The sequence below is a fragment of the Rhinoraja longicauda genome, chromosome 7 (assembly GCF_053455715.1).
Source record: "Rhinoraja longicauda isolate Sanriku21f chromosome 7, sRhiLon1.1, whole genome shotgun sequence".
Taxonomy (NCBI): Eukaryota; Metazoa; Chordata; class Chondrichthyes; order Rajiformes; family Arhynchobatidae; genus Rhinoraja; species Rhinoraja longicauda.
This window is the reverse complement of record NC_135959.1, coordinates 3,098,517-3,122,449: the sequence shown is the minus strand read 5'-3', so window position 1 is coordinate 3,122,449 and position 23,933 is coordinate 3,098,517. Positions and strand designations below refer to the sequence as shown.

Here is a 23,933-nt window from a genome sequence, read left to right as displayed (position 1 = left end):
TCTTAAATATAGCCAATGAACTGGCCTCAACTACCTTCTGTGGCAGAGAATTCCACAGATTCACCACTCTCTGTGTGAAAAAAAACTTTCTCATCTCGGTCCTAAAAGACTTCCCCCTTATCCTTAAACTGTGACCCCTTGTTCTGGACTTCCCCAACATCGAGAACAATCTTCCTGCATCTAGCCTGTCCAACCCCTTAAGAATTTTGTACGTTTCTATAAGATCCCCCCTCAATCTTCTACATTCCAGCGAGTACAAGCCGAGTCTATCCAGTCTTTCTTCATATGAAAGTCCTGCCATCCCAGGGATCAATCTGGTGAACCTTCTCTGTACTCCCTCTATGGCAAGAATGTCTTTCCTCAGATTAGGAGACCAAAACTGTACGCAATACTCCAGGTGTGGTCCTACCAATGCCCTGTACAACTGCAGCAGAACCTCCCTGCTCCTATACTCAAATCTCCTCGCTATGAATGCCAACATACCATTCGCTTTCTTCACTGCCTGCTGCACCTGCATGCCTACTTTCAATGACTGGTGTACCACGACACCCAAGTCTCGTTGCATCTCCCCTTCTCCTAATCGGCCACCATTCAGATAATAGTCTGCTTTCCTGTTCTTGCCACCAAAGTGGATAATCTCACATTTATCCACATTATATTGCATCTGCCATGCATTTGCCCACTCACCTAACCTATCCAAGTCACATTGCAGCCTCCTAGCATCCTCCTCACAGCTAACACTGCCCCCCAGCTTCGTGTCATCCGCAAACTTGGAGATGTTGCATTCAATTCCCTCGTCCAAATCATACGTCTTTGAAGTATGTAATGTTTTCTCAAGCTTGACATTAATTTTGGACAAGGGCAATGTTTGGCTTTGTATCATTGTAAATTGTCCCGAGTGTGTGTGTGTGTGTGTGTGTGTGTGTGTGTGTGTGTGTGTGTGTGTGTGTGTGTGTGTAGGATAGTGCTGGTCAGTGCGGACTCGGTGGGCCAAAGGGCCTGCTTCCGCAATGTACCTCTAAACTAAGCGACACACATCGTGACAATGAAAGCTTGTCGGTAATATTAGGCATGTATACACTGGAATTTAGAGGGATGAGAGGGGATCTTATCGAAACATATACGATTATTAAGGGGTTGGACACGTTAGAGGCAGGAAACATGTTCCCAATGTTTGGGGAGTCCAGAACCAGGGGCCACAGTTTAAGAATAAGGGGTCGGCCATTTAGAACGGAGATGAGGAAAAACTTTTTCAGTCAGAGTTGTGAATCTGTGGAATTCTCTGCCTCAGAAGGCAGTGGAGGCCAATTCTCTGAATGCATTCAAGAGAGAGCTAGGTAGAGCTCTTAAGGATAGCGGAGTCAGGGGGTATGGGGAGAAGGCAGGAACAGGGTACTGATTGAGAATGATCAGCCATGATCATATTGAATGGCGGTGCTGGCTCGAAGAGCCGAATGGCCTCCTCCTGCACCTATTGTCTATTAACACCAAGGACTTGGAGATCTCAGCCATTGTTGCTTTGGGACAGTTGGAACAGGTTGGGGCCTGAACTCCAGAATGCTTCAATAGACAATAGACAATAGGTGCAGGAAAAGGCCATTCGGCCCTTCGAGCCAGCACCGCCATTCATGTTTAATCATGGCTGATCATCCACAATCAGTACCTCGTTCCTGCCCTCTCCCCATTCCCCCTGACTCCGCTATCCTTAAGAGCTCTATCTAGCTCTCTCTTGAAAGCATCCAGAGATTCGGCCTCCACTGCCTTCTGAGGCAGAGAATTCCACAGATTCACAACTCTCTGACTGAAAAAGTTTTTCCTCATCTCCGTTCTAAATGGCCTGCCCCTTAGTTATTCTTAAACTTCCTGAAGGAAATAATTATGCCCCTTCATCGTGATGACATTGAGGGAGAAATATTTTTCATGAATGTTCCCACACAAGGAACCATGAATGCCAAGATTGTGCTGTTTTGTTTAGCACATTGGTTACAATCTTCATGCATTTCGGCTTTAAAATTTGCCCTAGTTTAGTTTTATGAGGAGAAACATCAATATTTCTATTCCTTTAAGCATTAGCATGTTCCTCATGTTATTAACCCAATACGTTGTCCTTAACATGGTTAAGCATCTTAGAAACATAGAAACATAGAAAATAGGTGCAGGAGGAGCCATTCAGCCCTTCGAGCCAGCACCACCATTCATTGTGATCATGGCTGATCATCCACAATCAGTAATCCGTGCCTGCCTTCTCCCCATATCCCTTGATTCCACTAGCCCCTAGAGCTCTATCTAACTCTCTCTTAAATCCATCCAGTGATTTGGCTTCCACTGTCCTCTGTGGCAGAGAATTCCGCAAATTCACAACTCTTTGGGTGAAAAAGTTCCTTCTCACCTCAATTTTAAATGGCCTCCCCTTTATTCTAAGACTGTGTGGCCCCTGGTTCTGGACTCGCCCAACATTGGGAAAAAATTTCCTGCATCTAGCTTGTCCAGTCCTTTTATAATTGTATACGTCTCTATAAGATCCCCTCTCATCCTTCTAAACTCCAGTGAATACAAGCCTAGTCTTTTCAATCTAGTCTATGACAGTCCCGCCATCCCAGGGATCAATCTCGTGAACCTACGCTGCACTGCCTCAATTACAAGGATGTCCGTCCTCAAATTAGGAGACTAAAACTGTACACAATACTCCAGATGTGGTCTTACCAGGGCCTTATACAACTGCAGAAGAACCTCTTTACTCCTATACTCAAATCCTCTCGTTATGATGGCCAACATGCCATTAGCTTTCTTCACTGCCTGCTGTACCTGCACGCCAACTTTCAGTGACTGGTGTACAAGGACACCCAGGTCTCGCTGCACCTCCCCCTTATCTAACCTGACACCATTGAGATAATAATCTGCATCCTTGTTTTTGCCACCAAAGTTGACAGGCATTTGGGGTGTTTCTGGGCGGGGGGAGGGGGGGGGAGGGGAGCGTTTTAATTTAGTTTATTAGTAGGAAGGAACTGCAGATGCTGATTTAAACTGAAAATAGACACAAAATGCTCGAGTATCTCAGCGGGACACCCATTCCTTCTCTCCAGAGATGCTGTCTGTCCCGCTGAGTTACTCCAACATTTTGTGTCTATCTTTAGTTTAGTTTATTCACAAAATGCTGGAGTAACTCAGCAGGTCAGGCAGCACCTTTTGAGAGAAGGAATGGGTGACGTTTCGGGTCGAGACCCTTCTTCAGTTTAGTTTAGTTTAGTTTAGAGACACAGTGCGGAAAGAGGCCCTTCGGCCCACCGAGTCCGCACCGACCAGCGATCCCCGCACACTAACACTATCCTACACACACTAGGGACAATTTACATTTACACCAGGCCAATTAACCTACAAACCTGTGGAGTGTGGGAGGATAGTGAAGGTCTCGTAGAAAACACACGCAGGTCACGGGGAGAACGTACAAACTCCGTCGAGGCAGCACCCGTGGTTGGGATCGAACCCGGGTCTCCGGCGCTGTGAGGCAGCAACTCTACCGCTGCGCCACCATGCCGCCCTTAAGAGGTTAAGAGGTAATGATGTATGGCAATGAGTTTATTGTTGCATGTGCTAAGATACAGTGAAATACTTTATTTCCCAATATCCGGACAAATCATACCTTGCGCAAGTACGACAGGCAGTACAAAGGCTGCAGAATGTAGTGGTACAGCATTAGTGGTACAGAGAAAGTGCAAGGCTCCCAACGACAAGAGGTTGGAAGATCAGGACAGCATGTTAGCTTACGGGAGGACATTCAGTAATCTGTCAATCTCATGGCATGTGCTGTCTAGGGTTGACAACTGTCCCGTATTAGCCAGGACAGTTTGGGCTAAATTGGTTTGGCCCGTATGGGACCGCCCTTGTCCCGTATTAGGACCCTGGGGGGCACTGTAGGCCCGGATGCTGTAGACCCAGACGCTGTAGGCCCAGACACTGTAGGCCCAGACGCTGTAGGTCCGGACACTTTAGGCCCGGACAGTATAGGCCCGGATGCTGTAGGCCCAGACAGTGTAGGTCCGGACAGTGTAGGCCCGGACAGTGTAGTCCCAGACAGTGCAGGTCCGAACAGGGTAGGTCCGGACAGGGTAGGTCCGGACAGTGTAGGCCCGGACGGTGAAGGCCCGGACAGTGTAGGTCTGGGCAGTGTAGGTCTCGGCAGTGTAAGTCTGGACAGGGTAGGTCCGAACAGTGTAGGTCCGGACAGTGTAGGCCCGGACAGTGTAGGCCCGGACAGTGTAGGACTGGACAGTGTAGGCCCGGACAGTGTAGGCCCGGACAGTGGAGGTCCGGACAGTGTAGGCCCGGACAGTGTAGGCCCGGACAGTGTAGGCCCGGACAGTGGAGGCCCGGACAGTGTAGGTCCGGACAGTGTAGGCCCGGACAGTGTAGGCCCGGACAGTGTAGGCCCGGACAGTGTAGGCCCGGACAGTGTAGGCCCGGACAGTGTAGGTCCGGACAGTGTAGGCCCGGACAGTGTAGGCCCGGGCAGTGTAGGCCCGGACAGTGGAGGTCCGGACAGTGTAGTCCCAGAGGTCCTAACCGCCTAACGGAGGTTGCGTAGCAAAGATTGAAAAGACTAGGCTTGTATTCACTGGAATTTAGAAGGATGAGAGGGGATCTTATAGAAACATGTCAAATTATAAAAGGACTGGACAAGCTAAATGTTCACCTCCAGATTCAGGAGCAGTTTTTTCCCGGCTGTTATCAGGCAACTGAACCATCCTACCACAACCAGAGAGCAGTGCTGAACTGCTATCTACCTCATTGGTGACCCTCGGACTATCTTTGATCGGACTTTACCTTGCACTAAACGTTATTCCCTTATCACGTATCCGTAACACTGTGGACGGCTCGATTGTAATCATGTGTTGTCTTTCCACCGACTGGTTAGCACGCAACAAAAGCTTTTCACTGTACCTATAAACTATGAATTTACAGAGGACCAATCAACCTACAAACCCACTCGTCTGTGGGATGTGGGAGGAAACCGGAGCACCCGGAGAAAACCCACGTGGTCACAGGCAAGAACTCCACACACACACACACACACACACACACACACACACACACACACACACACACACACACACACACACACACACACACACACACACACACACACAGACACACACACAGACACACACACAGACACACACACACACACACACACACACACACACAGACACACACACACACACACACACACACACACACACACACACACACACACACACACACACACACACACACACACGCACACACGCACACACACAGACAGTGCCCGTGGTCAGGATTGAACCTCTGGATCTGTATAGCTATGAGGCAGCAGCTCTACCCGCTGCACCTGGACAGCATGCAACAAAAAGCTTTTCACTGCACCTCGGTACACATGACAATAAACTAAACTGACAAACTAACTAACTAAACCCGGAGCTGGGAGGAAGCAACTCTGCTCGCTGTACAACCTCTCTTGGGGCAATGCAATCGGTCTGTTAAAATTTAATTTGTGGTCTTTAAAAACGTGACACTTCTCGTGAAACTCAAGGTCACAACTCAACTTTTACTTGTCAAAACATTTCCTGATGTCAAACTTTGGAATTGGCCACGGATTCCACCCGGATGATAAGAATCGATTTTAGATAGAACACAATGAGTTGAGGAAACATGGAAAATGAGGAAACATCGAAATTTCTTATGGAAACACGTACAATTCTTAAAGGATGGGACACGCTAGATGCAGGGAAAATGTTCCCGAAGTTGGGGGGAGTCCAGAACCAGGGGTCACACAGTTTAAGCATAAGGGGTCAGCCATTTAGGACTGAGATGAGGAAAAACGTCTTCACCCAGAGAGTTGTGAATCTGTGGAATTCTGTGCCTCAGAAGGCAGTGGAGGCCGATTCACTGGATGTTTTCAAGTGAGAGTTAGATTTAACTCTTAGGAGCAACAGAATCAAGGGAAGTAAATCAAGTATACACTAGAATTTAGAAAGATGACAGGGGATCTTATCAAAGCATATAAGATTATTGATGGGTTGGACACGTTAGAGGCAGGAAACATTTTCCCAATGTTGGGGGAGTCCAGAACCAGGGGCCACAGTTTAAGAATAAGGGGTAGGCCATTTAGAACTGAGATGAGGAAAAACATTTTCAGTCAGAGAGTTGTAAATCTGTGGAATTCTCTTCCTCAGAAGGCAGTGGAGGCCAATTCTCTGAATGCATTCAAGAGAGAGCTTGATAGAGCTCTTAAGGATAGCGGAGTCAGGGGGTATGGGGCGAAGGCAGGAACGGGGTACTGATTGAGAATGATCAGCCATGATCACATCGAATGGCGGTGCGTACAGGCTCGAAAGTGCAAGGGCTGTAATGAGGTAGATTGGGAGATCAGGAATACACCGATCAGCCAAAACATTATGACCACCTGCCTAATATGCTGTTGGTCCTCCGTGTGCAGCCCCATACGCAGCAGGGTGCGATGCACTGTGTATTGTGACACATTCCTCCCGTGACCACCATTACAATTTTCTGTGACTTGTGCCACAGTCGACCTTCTGTCGGTTCGGACCAGACGAGATAGCCTTCGTTGCCCTCGCGCATCGATGAGCCTCGGGCGCCCAACACCCTGCCTGTCGCCGGTTTGTGGTTTGTCCCTCCTCGGACCACTGTCGGTCGGTACTCACCACTGCTGACTGGGAACACCCCACAAGCCTTGCCGTTTCAGAGATGCTCTGACCCAGTCGTCTGGCCATAACAATTTGGCCCTTGTCAAAGTCGCTCAGGTCTTTACTCCTGCCCATTCCTCCTGCATCCAACACATCAACTTCAAGAACTGACTGTTCACTTGCTGCCTAATATAAAGCACCCCTTGACAGGTGCCATTGAAACAAGATAATTAATGTTAATCACTTCGCCTGTCAGTGGTCATAATGTTTTGGTTGATCAGCGTACAACCAGTGTGAACGGGTGATCAATAGTCAGCAACGACTTGGTGGGCCGAAGGGCCTGTTTCAACGCTGTGTCTTTCAATTCAATTCAAACCTGCTCGAGGGGCTCAAAGATAAGGGTTGGACAATAAATCTTGGGCCTTGCCCAAGTTGTGCAGGAAAATAACAGTCTGAAGAAGGGTCTCGACCCGAAACATCACCCATTCCCTCTCTCCTAGATGCTGCCTGACCCGCTGAGTTACTCCAGCATTTTGTGATACCTTGGCCTTGCCCAAGGCACCCAGATCCTGACAAATGAATGAATAGTTCAGCGCCGGAGGCCCGGGTTTGATCCCGACTACGGGTGCTTAGAGTTTAGAGATACAGCGCGGAAACAGGCCCTTGCGGCCCACCGGGTCCGCGCCGACCAGCGATCCCCGCACACTAACACTATCCTACACCCGCTAGGGACAAGTTTTACATTTATACCAAAGCCAATTAACCTACAAACCTGCACGTCTTTGGAGTGTGGGAGGAAACCGAAGATCTCGGAGAAAACCCACGCAGGTCACGGGGAGAACGTACAAACTCCGTACAGACGGCGCCCGTAGTCGGGGTCGAACACGGGTCTCCGGCGCTGCATTCGCTGTAAGGCGGCAACTCTACCGCTGCACCACCATGACCGCCCGGGTGCTGTCTGTACGGAGATTGTATTATAAAACACTAATTAAACAATGAAATGAAAGTATTTGGGGTTCATTTGCAGTTATTATTTATTGAGGGTTTTTTTCTTTATTATATGTTTCACACAAAGGGTGGTGGGTGTATGGAACAAGCTGCTGGAGGAGGTAGTTGAGGCAGGGACTTGTGCAACGTTTAAGAAACATTTAGAAAGGAGCAAAGAGGTCCTTCTGCAGTTGTACAGGACCCTAGTGAGACCGCACCTGGTGTACTGTGTGCAGTTTTGGTCTCCAAATTTGAGGAAGGACATTCTTGCTATTGAGGGCGTGCAGCGTAGGCTTACTAGGTTAATTCCCGAAATGGCGGGACTGTCATATGTTGAAAGACTGGAGCGGCTAGGCTTGTATACACTGGAATTTGGAAGGATGAGAGGGGATCTTATCGAAACATATAGGATTATTAAGGGGTTGGACGCGTTAGAGGCAGGAAACATGTTCCCAATGTTGGGGGAGTCCAGAACCAGGGGCCACAGTTTAAGAATAAGGGGTCGGCCATTTAGAACGGAGATGAGGAAAAACTTTTTCAGTCAGAGAGTTGTGAATCTGTGGAATTCTCTGCCTCAGAAGGCAGTGGAGGCCAATTCTCTGAATGCATTCAAGAGAGAGCTAGATAGAGCTCTTAAGGATAGCGGAGTCAGGGGGTATGGGGAGAAGGCAGGAACGGGGTACTGATTGAGAATGATCAGCCATGATCACTTTGAATAGTGATGCTGGCTCAAAGGGCCGAACGGCCTACTCCTGCACCTATTGTCTATTGTCTAAAGGTACATAGATTGGACATGTATAATGGGATATGGGCCAAATGCAGGCAGGTGGGACAAGTGCAGATGGGACATGTTGGCCGGTTTGGGCAAGTTGGGCCAATGGAGCCTGTTGTACACTCTGAGACTCCATGATTCTGTTATCGAAGTGTCAACAGACCTGTTCTGATGCTGCAGGTAAGAATTTCATTGTTCAGTGTCAGGGCATTTAACAAACGGGCGGCACATTGGCGCAGCGGTAGAGTTGCTGCCTTACAGCAAATGCAGCGCCGGAGACCTGGGTTCCATCCCGACTACGGGCCCTGTCTGTACGGAGTTTGTACGTTCTCCCCGTGACCCGCCTGGGATTTCTCCGAGATCTTCGGTTTCCTCCCACACTCCAAAGACGTGCAGGTTTGTAGGTTAATTGGCTTGGTAAATTTAAAAATTGTCCCTAGTGTGTGTAGGATAGTGTTAGTGTGCGGGGATCGCTGGTCGACGCGGACCCGGTGGGCCGAAGGGCCTGTTTCCACGCTGTATCTCTAAACACTAAACTCAAAACACTTTTGAGTCTTGTAAGATATTTGGACAGGTACATGGATAGGAAAGTTTTAGAGGGATACGGGTCAAATGCAAGCAGGAGTTATTAGACAATAGACAATAGACAATAGGTGCAGGAGGAGGCCATTCGGCCCTTCGAGCCAGCACCACCATTCAATGTGATCATGGCTGATCATTCTCAATCAGTACCCCGTTCCTGCCTTCTCCCCATACCCCCTGACTCCGCTATCCTTAAGAGCTCTATCTAGCTCTCTCTTGAATGCATTCAGAGAATTGGCCTCCACTGCTTTCTGAGGCAGAGAATTCCACAGATTTACAACTCTCTAACTGAAAAAGCTTTTCCTCATCTCAGTTCTAAATGGCCTACCCCTTATTCTTAAACTGTGGCCCCTTGTTCTGTACTCCCCCAACATTGGGAACATGTTCCCTACCTCTAACGTGTCCAATCCCTTAATAATCTTATACGTTTCGATAAGATCCCCTCTCATCCTTCTAAATTCCATAGTATTATTACCAATGGAACATCTTGTCCAGCGTGGGTGAGTTAGGCTGCACAACTCCATGTCACGTAACTCTGGCACTATGCCCCTAGACTCTATGACGCTAGTCGCTATGAATCTCGAATTTCGAATCTCGAACCTCGAACCTCGAATCTCGAATCTCGAATCTCGAATTTCGAGTCTCGAGTCTCGAGTCTCGAATCTCTAATCTCGAATCTCAAATCACGAATTTCGAATCTCGAATCTCGAATCTCAAACCTCGAAACTCGAACCTTGAACCTCGAATCTCGAAACTCGAATGTCGAATCTCGAATCTCGAATCTCAAATCTCGAATCTTGAACTCTATGACTCTAGCATGTGGACTGGATTGTCGACTCTTGTCTGTAGACTATTGAGTCTTGGCTCTCCCTCTTGCAGCTTGTCAAGACGGCAGACCTGGATCCGAAGAAGAACTACATCTTTGGCTTCCACCCACATGGCGTGCTGGTGGCGGGAGCTTTTGGCAACTTCTGTACGGAGTTGACGGGCTTCCAGACCCTGTACCCCGGGCTGAAGCCCCACATGCTGATGCTGCCCCTGTGGTTCAGGATCCCGTTCTTCAGAGACTTCATCATGAGCAGTGGTGAGTCAACGTCAGACGCACGCACGGGTAGCTTGCAGTCACTCCGCACCGTCAGTGGTTAGTTTAGTTCAGTTTAGTTTAGGGCGGAAACAGGCCCTTCGGCCCACCGGGTCCGCGCCGACCAGCGATCCCCGCACACTAACACTATCCTACACACACACACACACTAGGGACAATTTGCAGGTAGACACAAAACGCTCAGATGAAGAAGGGTCTCGATCCGAAACGTCACCCGTTCCTTCTCTCCTGAGATGCTGCCTGACCCACTGAGTTACTCCAACATTTTGTGTCAACGTTCGATTTAAAGCAGCATCTGCAGTTTTTTTTTCCTACAGGGACAATTTACACCAAGCCAATTAACCTACAAACCCGCGCGTCTTTGGAGTGTGGGAGGAAACTGAAGATCTTGGAGAAAACCCACGCTGGTCACGGGGATAACGTGCAAACTCTGTACAGACAGCACCCGTAGTCGGGATGGAACCTGAGTCTCCGGCGCTGTAAGGCAGCAACTCTACCGCTGCGCCACCGTGCCTCCCTTGATCGGTCGAATGGCCTCATTCTGCTGCTATAACTTATGAACCTGCTACCTTGTCACTGTCTAGGGAGTTGGGAGGGGGCACCAGTAAATGGTGAATGAAATGATCCCTGTAACTGAGGGTGCCAGGAAAAGGGGAATTACACAAGGGTCTGAGTGAACAGGCAGTGAATAGAAACATAGAAAATAGGTGCAGGAGTAGGCCATTCGGCCCTTCGAGCCTGCACCGCCATTCAATATGATCATGGCTGATCATCCAACTCAGTATCCCGTACCTGCCTTCTCTCCATACCCCCTGATCCCTTTAGCCACAAGGGCCACATCTAACTCCCTCTTAAATATAGCCAATGAACTGGCCTCAAATACCTTCTGTGGCAGAGAATTCCACAGATTCACCACTCTCTGTGTGAAGAAATGTTTTCTCATCTCGGTCCTAAAAGACTTCCCCTTATCCTTAAGCTGTGACCCCTGGTTCTGGACTTCCCCAACATCGGGAACAATCTTCCCGCATCTAGCCTCTCCAACCCCTTAAGAATTTTATATGTTTCTATAAGATCCCCCCTCAGTCTTCTAAATTCCAGCGAGTATAAGCTTAGTCTATCCAGTCTTTCTTCATATGAAAGTCCTGCCATCCCAGGGATCAATCTGGTGAACCTTCTCTGTACTCCCTCCAAGGCTCGAATGTCTTTCCTCAGATTAGGAGACCAAAACTGTACACAATACTCCAGGAGTGGAGGGTCACAATAAACTGAGGAGCAAAGGAGAACTCAGTGAATGGGAGGAAGGACAGTCAAGAGTTTAAAGTGCTTCATTGTCAAATGGACCAACACGACATATAAAAATGCATCATAATTAATACCATATAAACGATCAATAATATCACCAATAATACTTAAATCAATAAATAATTATAAATCACTAATACCCGCCTTACAGCGAACGCATTGCCAGAGACCCGGGTTCCATCCCGACTACGGGTGCTGCCTGTACGGAGTTTGTACGTTCTCCTCGTGACCTGCGTGGGTTTTCTCCGAGATCTTCGGTTTCCTCCCACACTCCAAAGGAAAAACAGGTATGTGGGTTAATTGGCTTGGTGTAAATGTAAAAACTGTCCCTAGTGTGTGTGTAGGACAGTGTTAGTGTGTGGGGATCGCTGGTCGGCACGGACCCGGTGGGCCGAAGGGCCTGTTTCCGCGCTGTATCCCTGAACTAAACTAAAACTAAACATTTAAAAATACACAATAATGAATACAATAAATGGTATTAATACCAATTAATTAATACCAATCCACTAACTAATTAATACCATTTAATTAATACCAAAACTATTAATACCACTCAATAATACAAATCAATAAGTAACAATGAATCACTAATACTCGGTAAGCGGGCCTAATGGATCCTAACGATCACAAAGCCGCCCCTTACATAGAAAATAGGGGCAGGAGGAGGCCATTCAGCCCTTCGAGCCAGCACCGCCATTGATTGTGATCATGGCTGATCATCCACAATCAGTAACCCGTGCCTGCCTTCTCCCCATATCCCTTGATTCCACTAGCCCCCAGAGCTCTATCTAACTCTCTCTTAAATTCATCATTCTGAAGAAGGGTCTTGACTCGAAACGTCACCCATTCCTTCTCTCCAGAGATGCTGCCTGACCCGCTGAGTTACTCCAGCATTTAGTGATACCTTAAATTCATCCAGTGAATTGGCCTCCACTGCCCTCTGTGGCGGAGAATTCCACAAGTTCACAACTCTCTGGGTGAAAAGGTTGGGAAGCCATTTGGCCATTCGAGCCGGCACCGCCATTCATTGCGATCATGGCTGATCATCCACAATCAGTAACCCGTGCCTGCCTTCTCCCCATATCCCTTGATTCCGCTAGCCCCTAGAGCTCTATCTGACTCTCTTTTAAATTCATCCAGTGAATCGGCCTCCACTGCCCTCTGTGGCAGAGAATTCCACAAATTCACAACTCTCTGGGTGGAAAAGTTTCTTCTCACCTCAGTTTTAAACGGCCTCCCCTTTATTCTTAGACTGTGTGGCCCCTGGTTCTGGACTTCCCCCAACATTCGGAACATTTTTCCTGCATCTAGCTTGTCCAGTCCTTTTAGAATTTTACACGTCTCTATAAGATCCCCTCTCATCCTTCTAAACTCCAGTGAATACAAGCCCCAGTCTTTTCAATCTCTCCTCGTGTTGTTTTGTTTTGCGACCCCCGTTCCAGGTTTGGTGTCTTCCGATAAGGAGAGTGCAAAGTATTTATTGAAGCAGGAAGGCGGTGGTAATGTGGCGGTCATTGCCATCGGAGGGGCTCCTGAGGCATTAGATGCCAGGCCTGGGGGCTTGACACTGCAGCTGAGGAAGAGGAAAGGCTTCTGCAAACTTGCTCTGCAGTTCGGGTAAGCTGTATCACATCACGACGGGGACTTCATGGAGTCATAGAGTCAGTCGAACAGAATGGAAACAGGCCCTTCAGCCTCGTCACCCAATTCCATCTCTCCAGAGATGGCTGCCTGTTAGATTTAGCTCTTAGGGCTAACGGAATCAAGGGATGTGGGGAGAAAGCATGAACGGGGGGGGGTACTGATTGTGGATGATCAGCCATGATCACAATGAATGGCGGTGCTGGCTCGAAGGGCCGAATGACCTCCTCCTGCACCTATTGTCTATTGACACTATCCCACAAACACTAGGAACAATCACGATCATAATCACAATCATACTTTATTAGCCAAGTATGTTTTGCAACATACGAGAAATTTCATTAATACCATTTATACGAGAATGTTACATTTAGACCAAAAATATTGTTCGATCAGCTGAGAAGGTTGTTGGCTGCAACGTTCCCCCCTCCTCCCCCACCCCCCACCCCCATTGACAAACTGTACACAGCAAGGGCCAGGAAGCGAGCAGGCAACCTGGTGAACCCACGCTGCACGCCCTCAATAGCAAGTGTCACGGGCGTGATCGTGAGGAGTCTTCAATGAATCGTAGCGGTGATATGAGAGTTAACAGTCCTGATGGCCTGTGGGAAGAAACTCCGTCTCATCCGTGCTTGGGCGGCACGGTGGCGCAGCGGTAGAGTTGCTGCCTTACAGCGAATGCAGCGCCGGAGACTCAGGTTCGATCCTGACTACGGGCCCCGTCTGTATGGAGTTTGTACGTTCTCCCCGTGACCTGCGTGGGTTTTCTCCGAGATCTTCGGTTTCCTCCCACACTCCAAAGACGTGCGGGTTTGTAAGTTAATTGACTGGGTAAATGTAAAAATTGTCCCTAGTGTGTGTAGGATAGTGTTAATGTGCGAGGATCGCTGGGCGGCGCGGACTCGGTGGGCCGAAGGGCCTGTTTCCGCGCTGCATCTCTAAATCTAAAAATCTAAATCCTAACTAAGAGTTAAGGGCCTGTCACAGTTACGCGATTTTTAAGACGACTGCCGGCGACTGTCAAAGTCGTAGCAGATCGCCAAAATTTTCGTTTACCCGACGACAATGACCACGACCACGACAACGACAACGACAACGACAACGACCACGACAATGACCACGACAACGACAATGACCACGACAATGACCACGACAATGACCACGACAACGACCACGACAATGACCATGACAATGACCACAACAATGACCACGACAATGACCACGACAATGACCACGACAACGACCACGACAATGACCACGACAATGACCACAATGAACACAATGACCATGACAACGACCACGACAATGACCACGACAACGACAACGACCACGACAATGACCAAGACAACGACAACGACCATGACAATGACCACGACAATGACCACGACAATGACCACAATGACCACAATGACCATGACAATGACCACAATGACCATGACAACGACCACGACAATGACCACGACAATGACCACGACAATGACCACGACAATGACCATGACAATGACCACGACAATGACCACGACAACGACCACGACAATGACCACGACAATGACCATGACAATGACCACGACAATGACCACGACAATGACCATGACAATGACCACGACAACGACCACGACAATGACCATGACAATGACCACGACAATGACCACGACAACGACCACGACAATGACCACGACAATGACCACAATGAACACAATGACCATGACAATGACCACAATGACCATGACAACGACCACGACAATGACCACGACAACGACAACGACCACGACAATGACCACGACAACGACCATGACAATGACCACGACAATGACCACGACAATGACCACAATGACTACAATGACCATGACAATGACCACAATGACCATGACAACGACCACGACAATGACCACGACAATGACCACGACAATGACCACGACAATGACCACGACAATGACCATGACAATGACCACGACAATGACCACGACAACGACCACGACAATGACCACGACAACGACAACGACCACGACAATGACCACGACAATGACCACAATGACCATGACAATGACCACAATGACCATGACAACGACCACGACAATGACCACGACAACGACAACGACCACGACAATGACCACGACAACGACAACGACCATGACAATGACCACGACAATGACCACGACAATGACCACAATGACCATGACAATGACCACAATGACCATGACAACGACCATGACAATGACCACGACAATGACCACGACAATGACCACGACAATGACCACGACAATGACCACGACAATGACCATGACAATGACCACGACAATGACCATGACAATGACCACGACAATGACCATGACAATGACCACGACAATGACCACGACAACGACCACGACAATGACCATGACAATGACCACGACAATGACCACGACAACGACAACGACCACGACAACGACAACGACCATGACCACGACAATGACCACAATGACCACAATGACCATGACAATGACCACAATGACCATGACAACGACCACGACAATGACCACGACAACGACAACGACAACGACCACGACAATGACCACGACAATGACCATGACAATGACCACGACAATCACCACAATGACCACGACAATGACCACGACAATGACTACGACAATGACCACAATGACCATGACAATGACCATGACAATGACCACAATGACCATGACAATGACCACAATGACCATGACAATGACCACGACAATGACCACAATGACCGTGACAATGACCACAATGACCATGACAACGACCACGACAACAACCACGACAACGACCACCACAATGTTCATGACAATGACCACGACAATGACCACGACAATGACCACGACAATGACCACCACAACGACCACGACAATGACCACGACAATGACCACGACAACGACCACGACAATGCCGAGTCAGGTTACTTTTTGTGTGAAACTAGCACCTGGCTAAGAGATGACACCATCTTCGGAAACATCGCGAAATTCCCACGCTCACCCGACCGTCAAACTGTCGCCTCCAATCTACCCGTCAAATGTACTGAAGGTAAATAAATTGGTTAAACAAAACTATAGACAATAGACAATAGGTGCAGGAGGAGGCCATTCGGCCCTTCGAGCCAGCACCGCCATTCAATGTGATCATGGCTGATCATTCTCAATCAGTACCCCGTAACTGCCTTCTCCCCATACCCCCTGACTCCGCTATCCTTAAGAGCTCTATCTAGCTCTCTCTTGAATGCATTCAGAGAATTAGCCTCCACTGCCTTCTGAGGCAGAGAATTCCACAGATTTACAACTCTCTGACTGAAAACGTTTTTCCTCATCTCAGTTCTAAATGGCCTACCCCTTATTCTTAAACTGTGGCCCCTTGTTCTGGACTCCCCCAACATTGGGAACACGTTTCCTGCCTCTAACGTGTCCAACCCCTTAATAATCTTATATGTTTCAATAATGTGTCTTCTGGTATCTTCAAATGCTTTTTCTTACTTTAATATTATGTGCTTCTAAATGCTTCTGCGACAACCTGGCAAACCTGGGGACAGCGTGCGACAGACAGCGCCCGCAATAAGCTACGATACCTGGCCACAAGCCAGCTGTCGCTGAGAAATCTCTACCTGGAGATCCGCTACGATTCATTGAAGACTCCTCACGATCATGCCCGCGACACTTGCTATTGAGGGCGTGCAGCATAGGTTCACCAGGTTGTCCGCTCGCTTCCTGGCCCTTGCAGTGTACAGTTTGTCAATGGGAGGGGGGGAAGAAGGATGCAGCCAACAACCTTCTCAGCTGATCGAACGATATTTTTCAAACTTTCTCGGTGCCCTTTATGTAGCGACCCTTTGCATACCTTGGGCATGGCGAACAAAGAACATCACTGTGGCCTGATATATGTGACAATAAAGTACAGATCATTCATTCATCCAAATTGGGCGGCGAAGGCGGTAGAGCGGTAGAGCACGGAGTTTGTACGTTCTCCCCGTGACCCGCGTGGGTTTTCTCCGAGATCTTCGGTTTCCTCCCACACTCCAAAGACAGGTGTGGGTTTGTAGGTTAATTGGCTTGGTCTAAATAGACAATAGTCAATAGACAATAGGTGCAGGAGGAGGCCATTCAGCCCTTCGAGCCAGCACCGCCATTCAATGCGATCATGGCTGATCACTCTCAATCAGTACCCCGTTCCTGCCTTCTCCCCATACCCCCTCACTCCGCTATCCTTAAGAGCTCTATCCAGCTCTCTCTTGAAAGCATCCAACGAACTGGCCTCCACTGCCTTCTGAGGCAGAGAATTCCACACCTTCACCACTCTCTGACTGAAAAAGTTCTTCCTCATCTCCGTTCTAAATGGCCTACCCCTTATTCTTAAACTGTGGCCCCTTGTTCTGGACTCCCCCAACATTGGGAACATGTTTCCTGCCTCTAATGTGTCCAATCCCCTAATTATCTTATATGTTTCAATAAGATCCCCCCTCATCCTTCTAAATTCCAGTCTATACAAGCCCAATCGCTCCAGCCTTTCAACATACGACAGTCCCGCCATTCCGGGAATTAACCTAGTGAACCTACGCTGCACACCCTCCATAGCAAGAATATCCTTCCTCAAATTTGGAGACCAAAACTGCACACAGTACTCCAGGTGCGGTCTCACCAGGGCCCGGTACATCTGTAGAAGGACCTCTTTGCTCCTAAATGTAACATTCTCGCATAAATGGTATAAATGAAATTCCTCGTATGTTGCAAAACATACTTGGCTAATAAAGTATGATTGTGATTATGATTGTGACTGTTCCTAGTGTTTGTGGGATAGTGCCAATAGAAACATAGAAAATTAGGTGCAGGAGGAGGTCATTTGGCCCTTCGAGCCAGAACCGCCATTCAATGTGATCACGGCTGATCATCCACAATCAGTACCCCCCCCCGGTCCTGCTTTCTTCCCACATCCCTTGATTCCGTTAGCCCTAAGAGCTAAATCTAACTCTTAGTTAGGATTTAGATTTTTAGATTTAGAGATACAGCGCGGAAACAGGCCCTTCGGCCCACCGAGTCCGCGCCGCCCAGCGATCCCCGCACACTAACACTATCCTACACACACAAGGGACAATTTTTACATTTACCCAGTCAATTAACCTACAAACCTGTACGTCTTTGGAGTGTGGGAGGAAACCTAAGATCTCGCAGAAAACCCACGTAGGTCACGGGGAGAATGTACAAACTCCGTACAGACGGCGCCCGTAGTCAGGATCGAACCTGAGTCTCCGGCGCTGCATTCGCTGTAAGGCGGCAACTCTACCGCTGCGCCACCGTGCCGCCCAAGCACGGATGAGATGGAGTTTCTTCCCACAGGCCATCAGGACTGTTAACTCTCATATCACCAGGGACTAATTTAATTTACTCAGTCTGAAGAAGGGTCTCGACCCGAAACGTCACCCATTCCTTCTCTCCTGAGATGCTGCCTGTCCCGCTGAGTTACTCCAGCATTGTGTGAAATAAATACCTTCAATTTAATTTACTGTATTAATTTATATTTTGTGTTAAACTTTTTTTTTCTATTCTGTCTTGTAGTTTTAGCACAATCCGCAGGCATTGTCACTTTCATTTCACTGCACATCTTGTATATGTATGTGACGAATAAAGTAGACTTGACTTGACTCTTGAAAGCATCCAGTGAATCGGCCTCCACCGCCTTCTGTGGCGGAGAATTCCACAGATTCACAACTCTCCGGGTGAGAAGGTTGTGCGGGGGGATCGCTGGTCGGCACGGACTCAGTGGGCCGAAGGGCCTGTTTCTGTGGTGGGTAAGTGTGGATAAGTGCGGTTATCCACTTTGGTGGTAAGAATAGGAAGGCAGATTATTATCTGAATGGTGTCAAGTTAGGAAAAGGGGACGTACAACGAGATCTGGGTGTCCTAGTGCATCAGTCACTGAAAGGAAGCATGCAGGTACGGCAGGCAGTGAAGAAAGCCAATGGAATGTTGGCCTTCATAACAAGAGGAGTTGAGTATAGGAGCAAAGAGGTCCTTCTGCAGTTGTACAGGGCCCTAGTGAGACCGCACCTGGAGTACTGTGTGCAGTTTTGGTCTCCAAATTTGAGGAAGGATATTCTTGCTATTGAGGGCGTGCAGCGTAGGTTTACTAGGTTAATTCCCGGAATGGCGGGACTGTCATATGTTGAAAGACTGGAGCGACTAGGCTGGAATTTAGAAGGATGAGAGGAGATCTTATCGAAACGTATAAGATTATTAAGGGGTTGGACACGTTAGAGGCAGGAAACATGTTCCCAATGTTGGGGGAGTCCAGAACAAGGGGCCACAGTTTAAGAATAAGGGGTAGGCCATTTAGAACGGAGATGAGGAAAAACGTTTTCAGTCAGAGAGTTGTGAATCTGTGGAATTCTCTGCCTCAGAAGGCAGTGGAGGCCAATTCTCTGATTGCATTCAAGAGAGAGCTAGATAGAGCTCTTAAGGATAGCGGAGTCAGGGGGTATGGGGAGAAGGCAGGAACGGGGTACTGATTGAGAATGATCAGCCATGATCACACTGAATGGCGGTGCTGGCTCGAAGGGCCGAATGGCCTCCTCCTTTGTCTATTGTCTATTGAACTTAACTAAATGTGACGTTTTAACCCTCAGCGTCTCTCTCGTTCCTGTGTTTTCCTTTGGGGAGAATGAGGTGTTTGATCAGGTGAACAATCCCAAGGGATCGTTGCTGAGGAGACTCCAGGAACGACTCCAGGCAATGATGGGAATATCGCTCCCTCTGTTCCACGCCCGAGGGGTCTTTCAGTACAACTTTGGACTCATCCCGTACCGGAAATCCATCCATACCGTCGGTAAGCAGCACCAACTCTACTGGGAGATTTCCCCTGATGGATTGGTTTTAGTTTTAGAGACACAGCGAGGAGAAACAGGCCTCCTTTCGGCCCACCGGGTCCGCGCCGACCAGCGATCCCCGCACGCTAACACTATCCTACACCCACCTGGGACAGTCTTTACATTTACGCCAAGCCAATTAACCTACAAACCTGCACGTCTTTGGAGTGTGGGAGGAAACCGAAGATCTCGGAGAAAACCCACGCAGGTCACGGGGAGAACGTACAAACTCCGTACGGACGGCGCCCGTAGTCGGGATGGAACCCGGGTCTCCGGCGCTGCATTCGCTGTAAGGCGGCAACTCTACCGCCGCGCCACCGTGACCGCCCTCTGTTGTAGCTGGAAAGGGTGTAGAGAAGATTCACCAGCACTTATCGAAACGTATAAGATTATTAAGGGGTTGGACACGTTAGAGGCAGGAAACATGTTCCCAATGTTGGGGGAGTCCAGAACAAGGGGCCACAGTTTAAGAATAAGGGGTAGGCCATTTAGAACTGAGATGAGGAAAACCTTTTTCAGTCAGAGATTGTGAATCTGTGGAATTCTCTGCCTCAGAAGGCAGTGGAGGCCAATTCTCTGAATGCATTCAAGAGAGAGCTAGATAGAGCTCTTAAGGATAGCGGAGTCAGGGGGTATGGGGAGAAGGCAGGAACGGGGTACTGATTGAGAATGATCAGCCATGATCACATTCAATGGCAGTGCTGGCTCGAAGGGCCGAATGGCCTCCTCCTGCACCTATTGTCTATTGTCTATTGACTCGAGGGCCTGAGCCCTAGGGGGAGGGTGAGCAGGCTCGGACTTCATTCCTGGGAGTGCGTAACTTCACAGGTTATGGGAGCAGAATTTATCGATTCAGCTTTAGGACGGCATGGCAGCGCAGCGGGTAGAGTCGATGCCTCACAGCGCCCGACTACGGGTGCTGTCCGTACGGAGTTTGTACGTTCTCCCCTGAGTGACCCGCGTGGGTTTTCTCCTGGATCACCGGTCTCCTCCCACACCTTAAAGACGTGCAGGTTTGTAGGTTAATTGGCTCTGGTTTAGACAATAGACAATAGACAATAGGTGCAGGAGGAGACCATTCGGCCCTTCGAGCCAGCACCGCCATTCAATGTAATCATGGCTGATCATTCTCAATCAGTACCCCGTTCCTGCCTTCTCCCCGTACCCCCTGACTCTGCTATCCTTAAGAGCTCTATCTATCTATCTAGTTTAATTGTAAATTGTCCTTAATGTGTGTAGGATGGTGTTAGTGTGCGGGGATCGCTGGTCGGCGCGGACTCGGTGGGCCGAGGGGCCTGTTTACGCACAGTATCTATAAACTAAATTCTACTCTAAGTTTTCACCAGATGTTTAAGCTGGAAGGGGGAGCAGGGAAGATTTACGAGGACGTTGCCAGGACTCGAGGGCTTGAGCTACAGGGAGAGGTTGAGCAAAGCTAGGACTTTATTCCATGGAAGGCATAAGCTCTTAGGTTCCAGGGGAAGAATTAGGCCATTCAGCCCATCAAGCCTACTCCACCGTTCAATCATAGCTGATCTATCTCTCCATCTCAGTTCCCTGCCTTCTCCCCGTAAACCCCGGACGCCAGAACTAATCAAGAATTATTATATTCTTGATAGTCTTGATATTCTTGATATTCTCTTTAAGAATAAGATTATTAAGGGGTTGGACACGTTAGAGGCAGGAAACACGTTCCCAATGTTGGGGGGGAGTCCAGAACCCAGGGGCCACAGTTTAAGAATAAGGGGAGGCCATTTAGAATGGAGATGAGGAAAAAAAAATTCAGTCAGAGAGTTGTGAATCTGTGGAATTCTCTGCCTCAGAAGGCAGTGGAGGCCAATTCTCCGAATGCATTCAAGAGAGAGCTAGATAGAGCTCTTAAGGATAGCGGAGGCAGGGGGGTATGGGGAGAAGGCAGGAACGGGGCACTGATTGTGAATGATCAGCCATGATCACATTGAATGGCGGTGCTGGCTCGAAGGGCTGAATGGCCTACTCCTGCATCTATTGTCTGTTGTCTATTGAATATCTCTGCCTTAAAAAATATCCACTGACTTGGCCCTCCACAGCCGTCTGTGGCAAAGAATTCCACAGATTCCACACCCTCTGACTAAAGAAACTCCTCCTCATCTCCTTCCTAAAGGAACGTCCTTTAATTCTGAGGCTGTGCCCTCTGGTCCTAGACTCTCCCACTAGTGGAAACATCCTCTCCATATCCACTCTATCCAGTCCTGTGCTGGGGGATCTTAAACAAGCGTATACAATCATGAGAGGAAAAGATAGGGTCAATGAACTGTCTTTTACCCAGAGTAGGGGCTTCAAAACTAGAGGATACGGGTTTAAGGAAAGAGAGGAAAGATTTAATAAGAACCCGAGGGGCAAACTTTTCACACAGAGGGTGGTGGGTGTATGGAACAAGCTGCCAGAGGAGGTAGTTGAGGCTGAGACTATCCCAACGTTTAAGAAACAGCTGGACAGGTACATGGATAGGACAGGTGTGGAGGGTATATATATGGGCCACACAAGGGCAGATGGGACTAATGTAGATGGGACAGGCACAAAATGCTGGAGTAACTCAGCGGGGTCAGGCAGCATCTCGGGAGAGAAGGAATGGGCGACATTTCGGGTCGAGACCCTTCTTCAGACTGATGTCAGGGGAGGGGGCGGGACAGAGATAGAATGTAGTCGGAGACAGGAAGACTAGTGAGAGAATTGGGAAGGGGGAGGGGATGGAGAGAGAGGCGAAGCAGGGGCTATCTGAAGTTAGAGAAGTCAATGTTCATACCGCTGGGGTGTAAGCTGCCCGGGCGTAATATGAGGTGCTGTTCCTCCAATTGGCGCTGGGCCTCACTCTGACAATGGAGGAGGCCCCGGACAGAAAGGTCAGATTGGGAATGGGAGGGGGAGGTTGAAGTGTCTACCTCCGATTTTAACCAACATCTGCAGTTTTTTCTCCCTCACAGCGTAGATGGGGCATGTTGGTCGGCACGGGCAAGTTGGGCCGAAGGGCCTGTTTCCAAACCGTATCGCTCCATCACTCTATGACCACACAAAAACATAAAACCTACATGTTTTTTTCTTTCAGTTGGAAAACCGATAGAAGTGGAGATCAGTGAGAATCCAACACTGGTGGAGATTAATGGGTTACAACAGAAGTACATCGAAGAACTCTCCAAACTCTTTGAGGAACATAAAACAAAATACAAGGTGCCTGAAGACAGACACCTGAGCTTTACCTGAACCCTGTACAAAGACATCGTCTCTCTCTCTCTCGCTCTCTCGCTCGCTCTCTCGCTCTCTCGTTTCCATTCCAAGGACTTTATTCAACAACTAGACCAAGTGGACCCGTTGTGCCCAAAGCTCTACTGCACGTGCAACACCCTCTCCTCCCCCTCCCCCTCTGCCCTCCCTACCCCCACACCCTACCCCCTACCCCCCCTCCCCCACCCTCCTCCCCTTACCCTCTCTCCTCCCTTCCCAACCCTACCCCCTCCCCTTCCCCCTCCCCTTCCCCCTCCCTCCCCCCAACCCCCACCCCTCCCTCCCTGCACCCCTCCCCTCCCCCCCCACCCCCTACCTCCTCCCCCCTCTCCCTCCTCCTCCCCTTCCCCCTCTCCTCCCCCTCCCTCCCTCTCCCTCCCCCTCCCTCCCCCCACCCCCTACCTCCTCCCCCTTCCCCCTCTCCTCCCCCTCCCCACCCCCTCCCCCCTCCCCACTCTCCCTCCCTCCTCCCCCACCCCCTACCTCCTCCCCCTTCCCCTCCCTCCTCCCATTCCCCCTCCCCTCCCCTCTCTTCCCCCTCTCTTCCCCCACCCCTACCCCCTCCCCCTTCCCCCTCCCCCTCTCCCTCCCCCTCCCTCCTCCCCCACCCCCTACCTCCCTCCCCCTCCCTCCTCCCATTCCTCCTCCCCTCCCCCTCTCTTCCCCACCCCTACCCCCTCCCCCTTCCCCTCCCCCCTCTCCCTCCCCCCTCTCCCTCCCTCCCCCCCACACCCTCCCCACCCT

At 49.3% G+C, this 23,933-nt stretch overlaps 1 protein-coding gene across 1 annotated transcript in view; it reads left to right on the top strand.

The window, feature by feature from the left end:
* LOC144595038 (2-acylglycerol O-acyltransferase 2-A-like) overlaps positions 1-23,168 on the top strand; it is a 37,749-nt gene extending 14,581 nt beyond the window's left edge. Inside the window, exons 3-6 of the mRNA XM_078401979.1 lie at positions 9,901-10,105; positions 12,868-13,042; positions 19,689-19,888; positions 23,014-23,168. Of these exons, the coding sequence (XP_078258105.1) occupies positions 9,901-10,105; positions 12,868-13,042; positions 19,689-19,888; positions 23,014-23,168 (735 nt within the window). The remainder of the gene's footprint in view (positions 1-9,900; positions 10,106-12,867; positions 13,043-19,688; positions 19,889-23,013) is intronic.
* Positions 23,169-23,933: the final 765 nt, after the last annotated feature.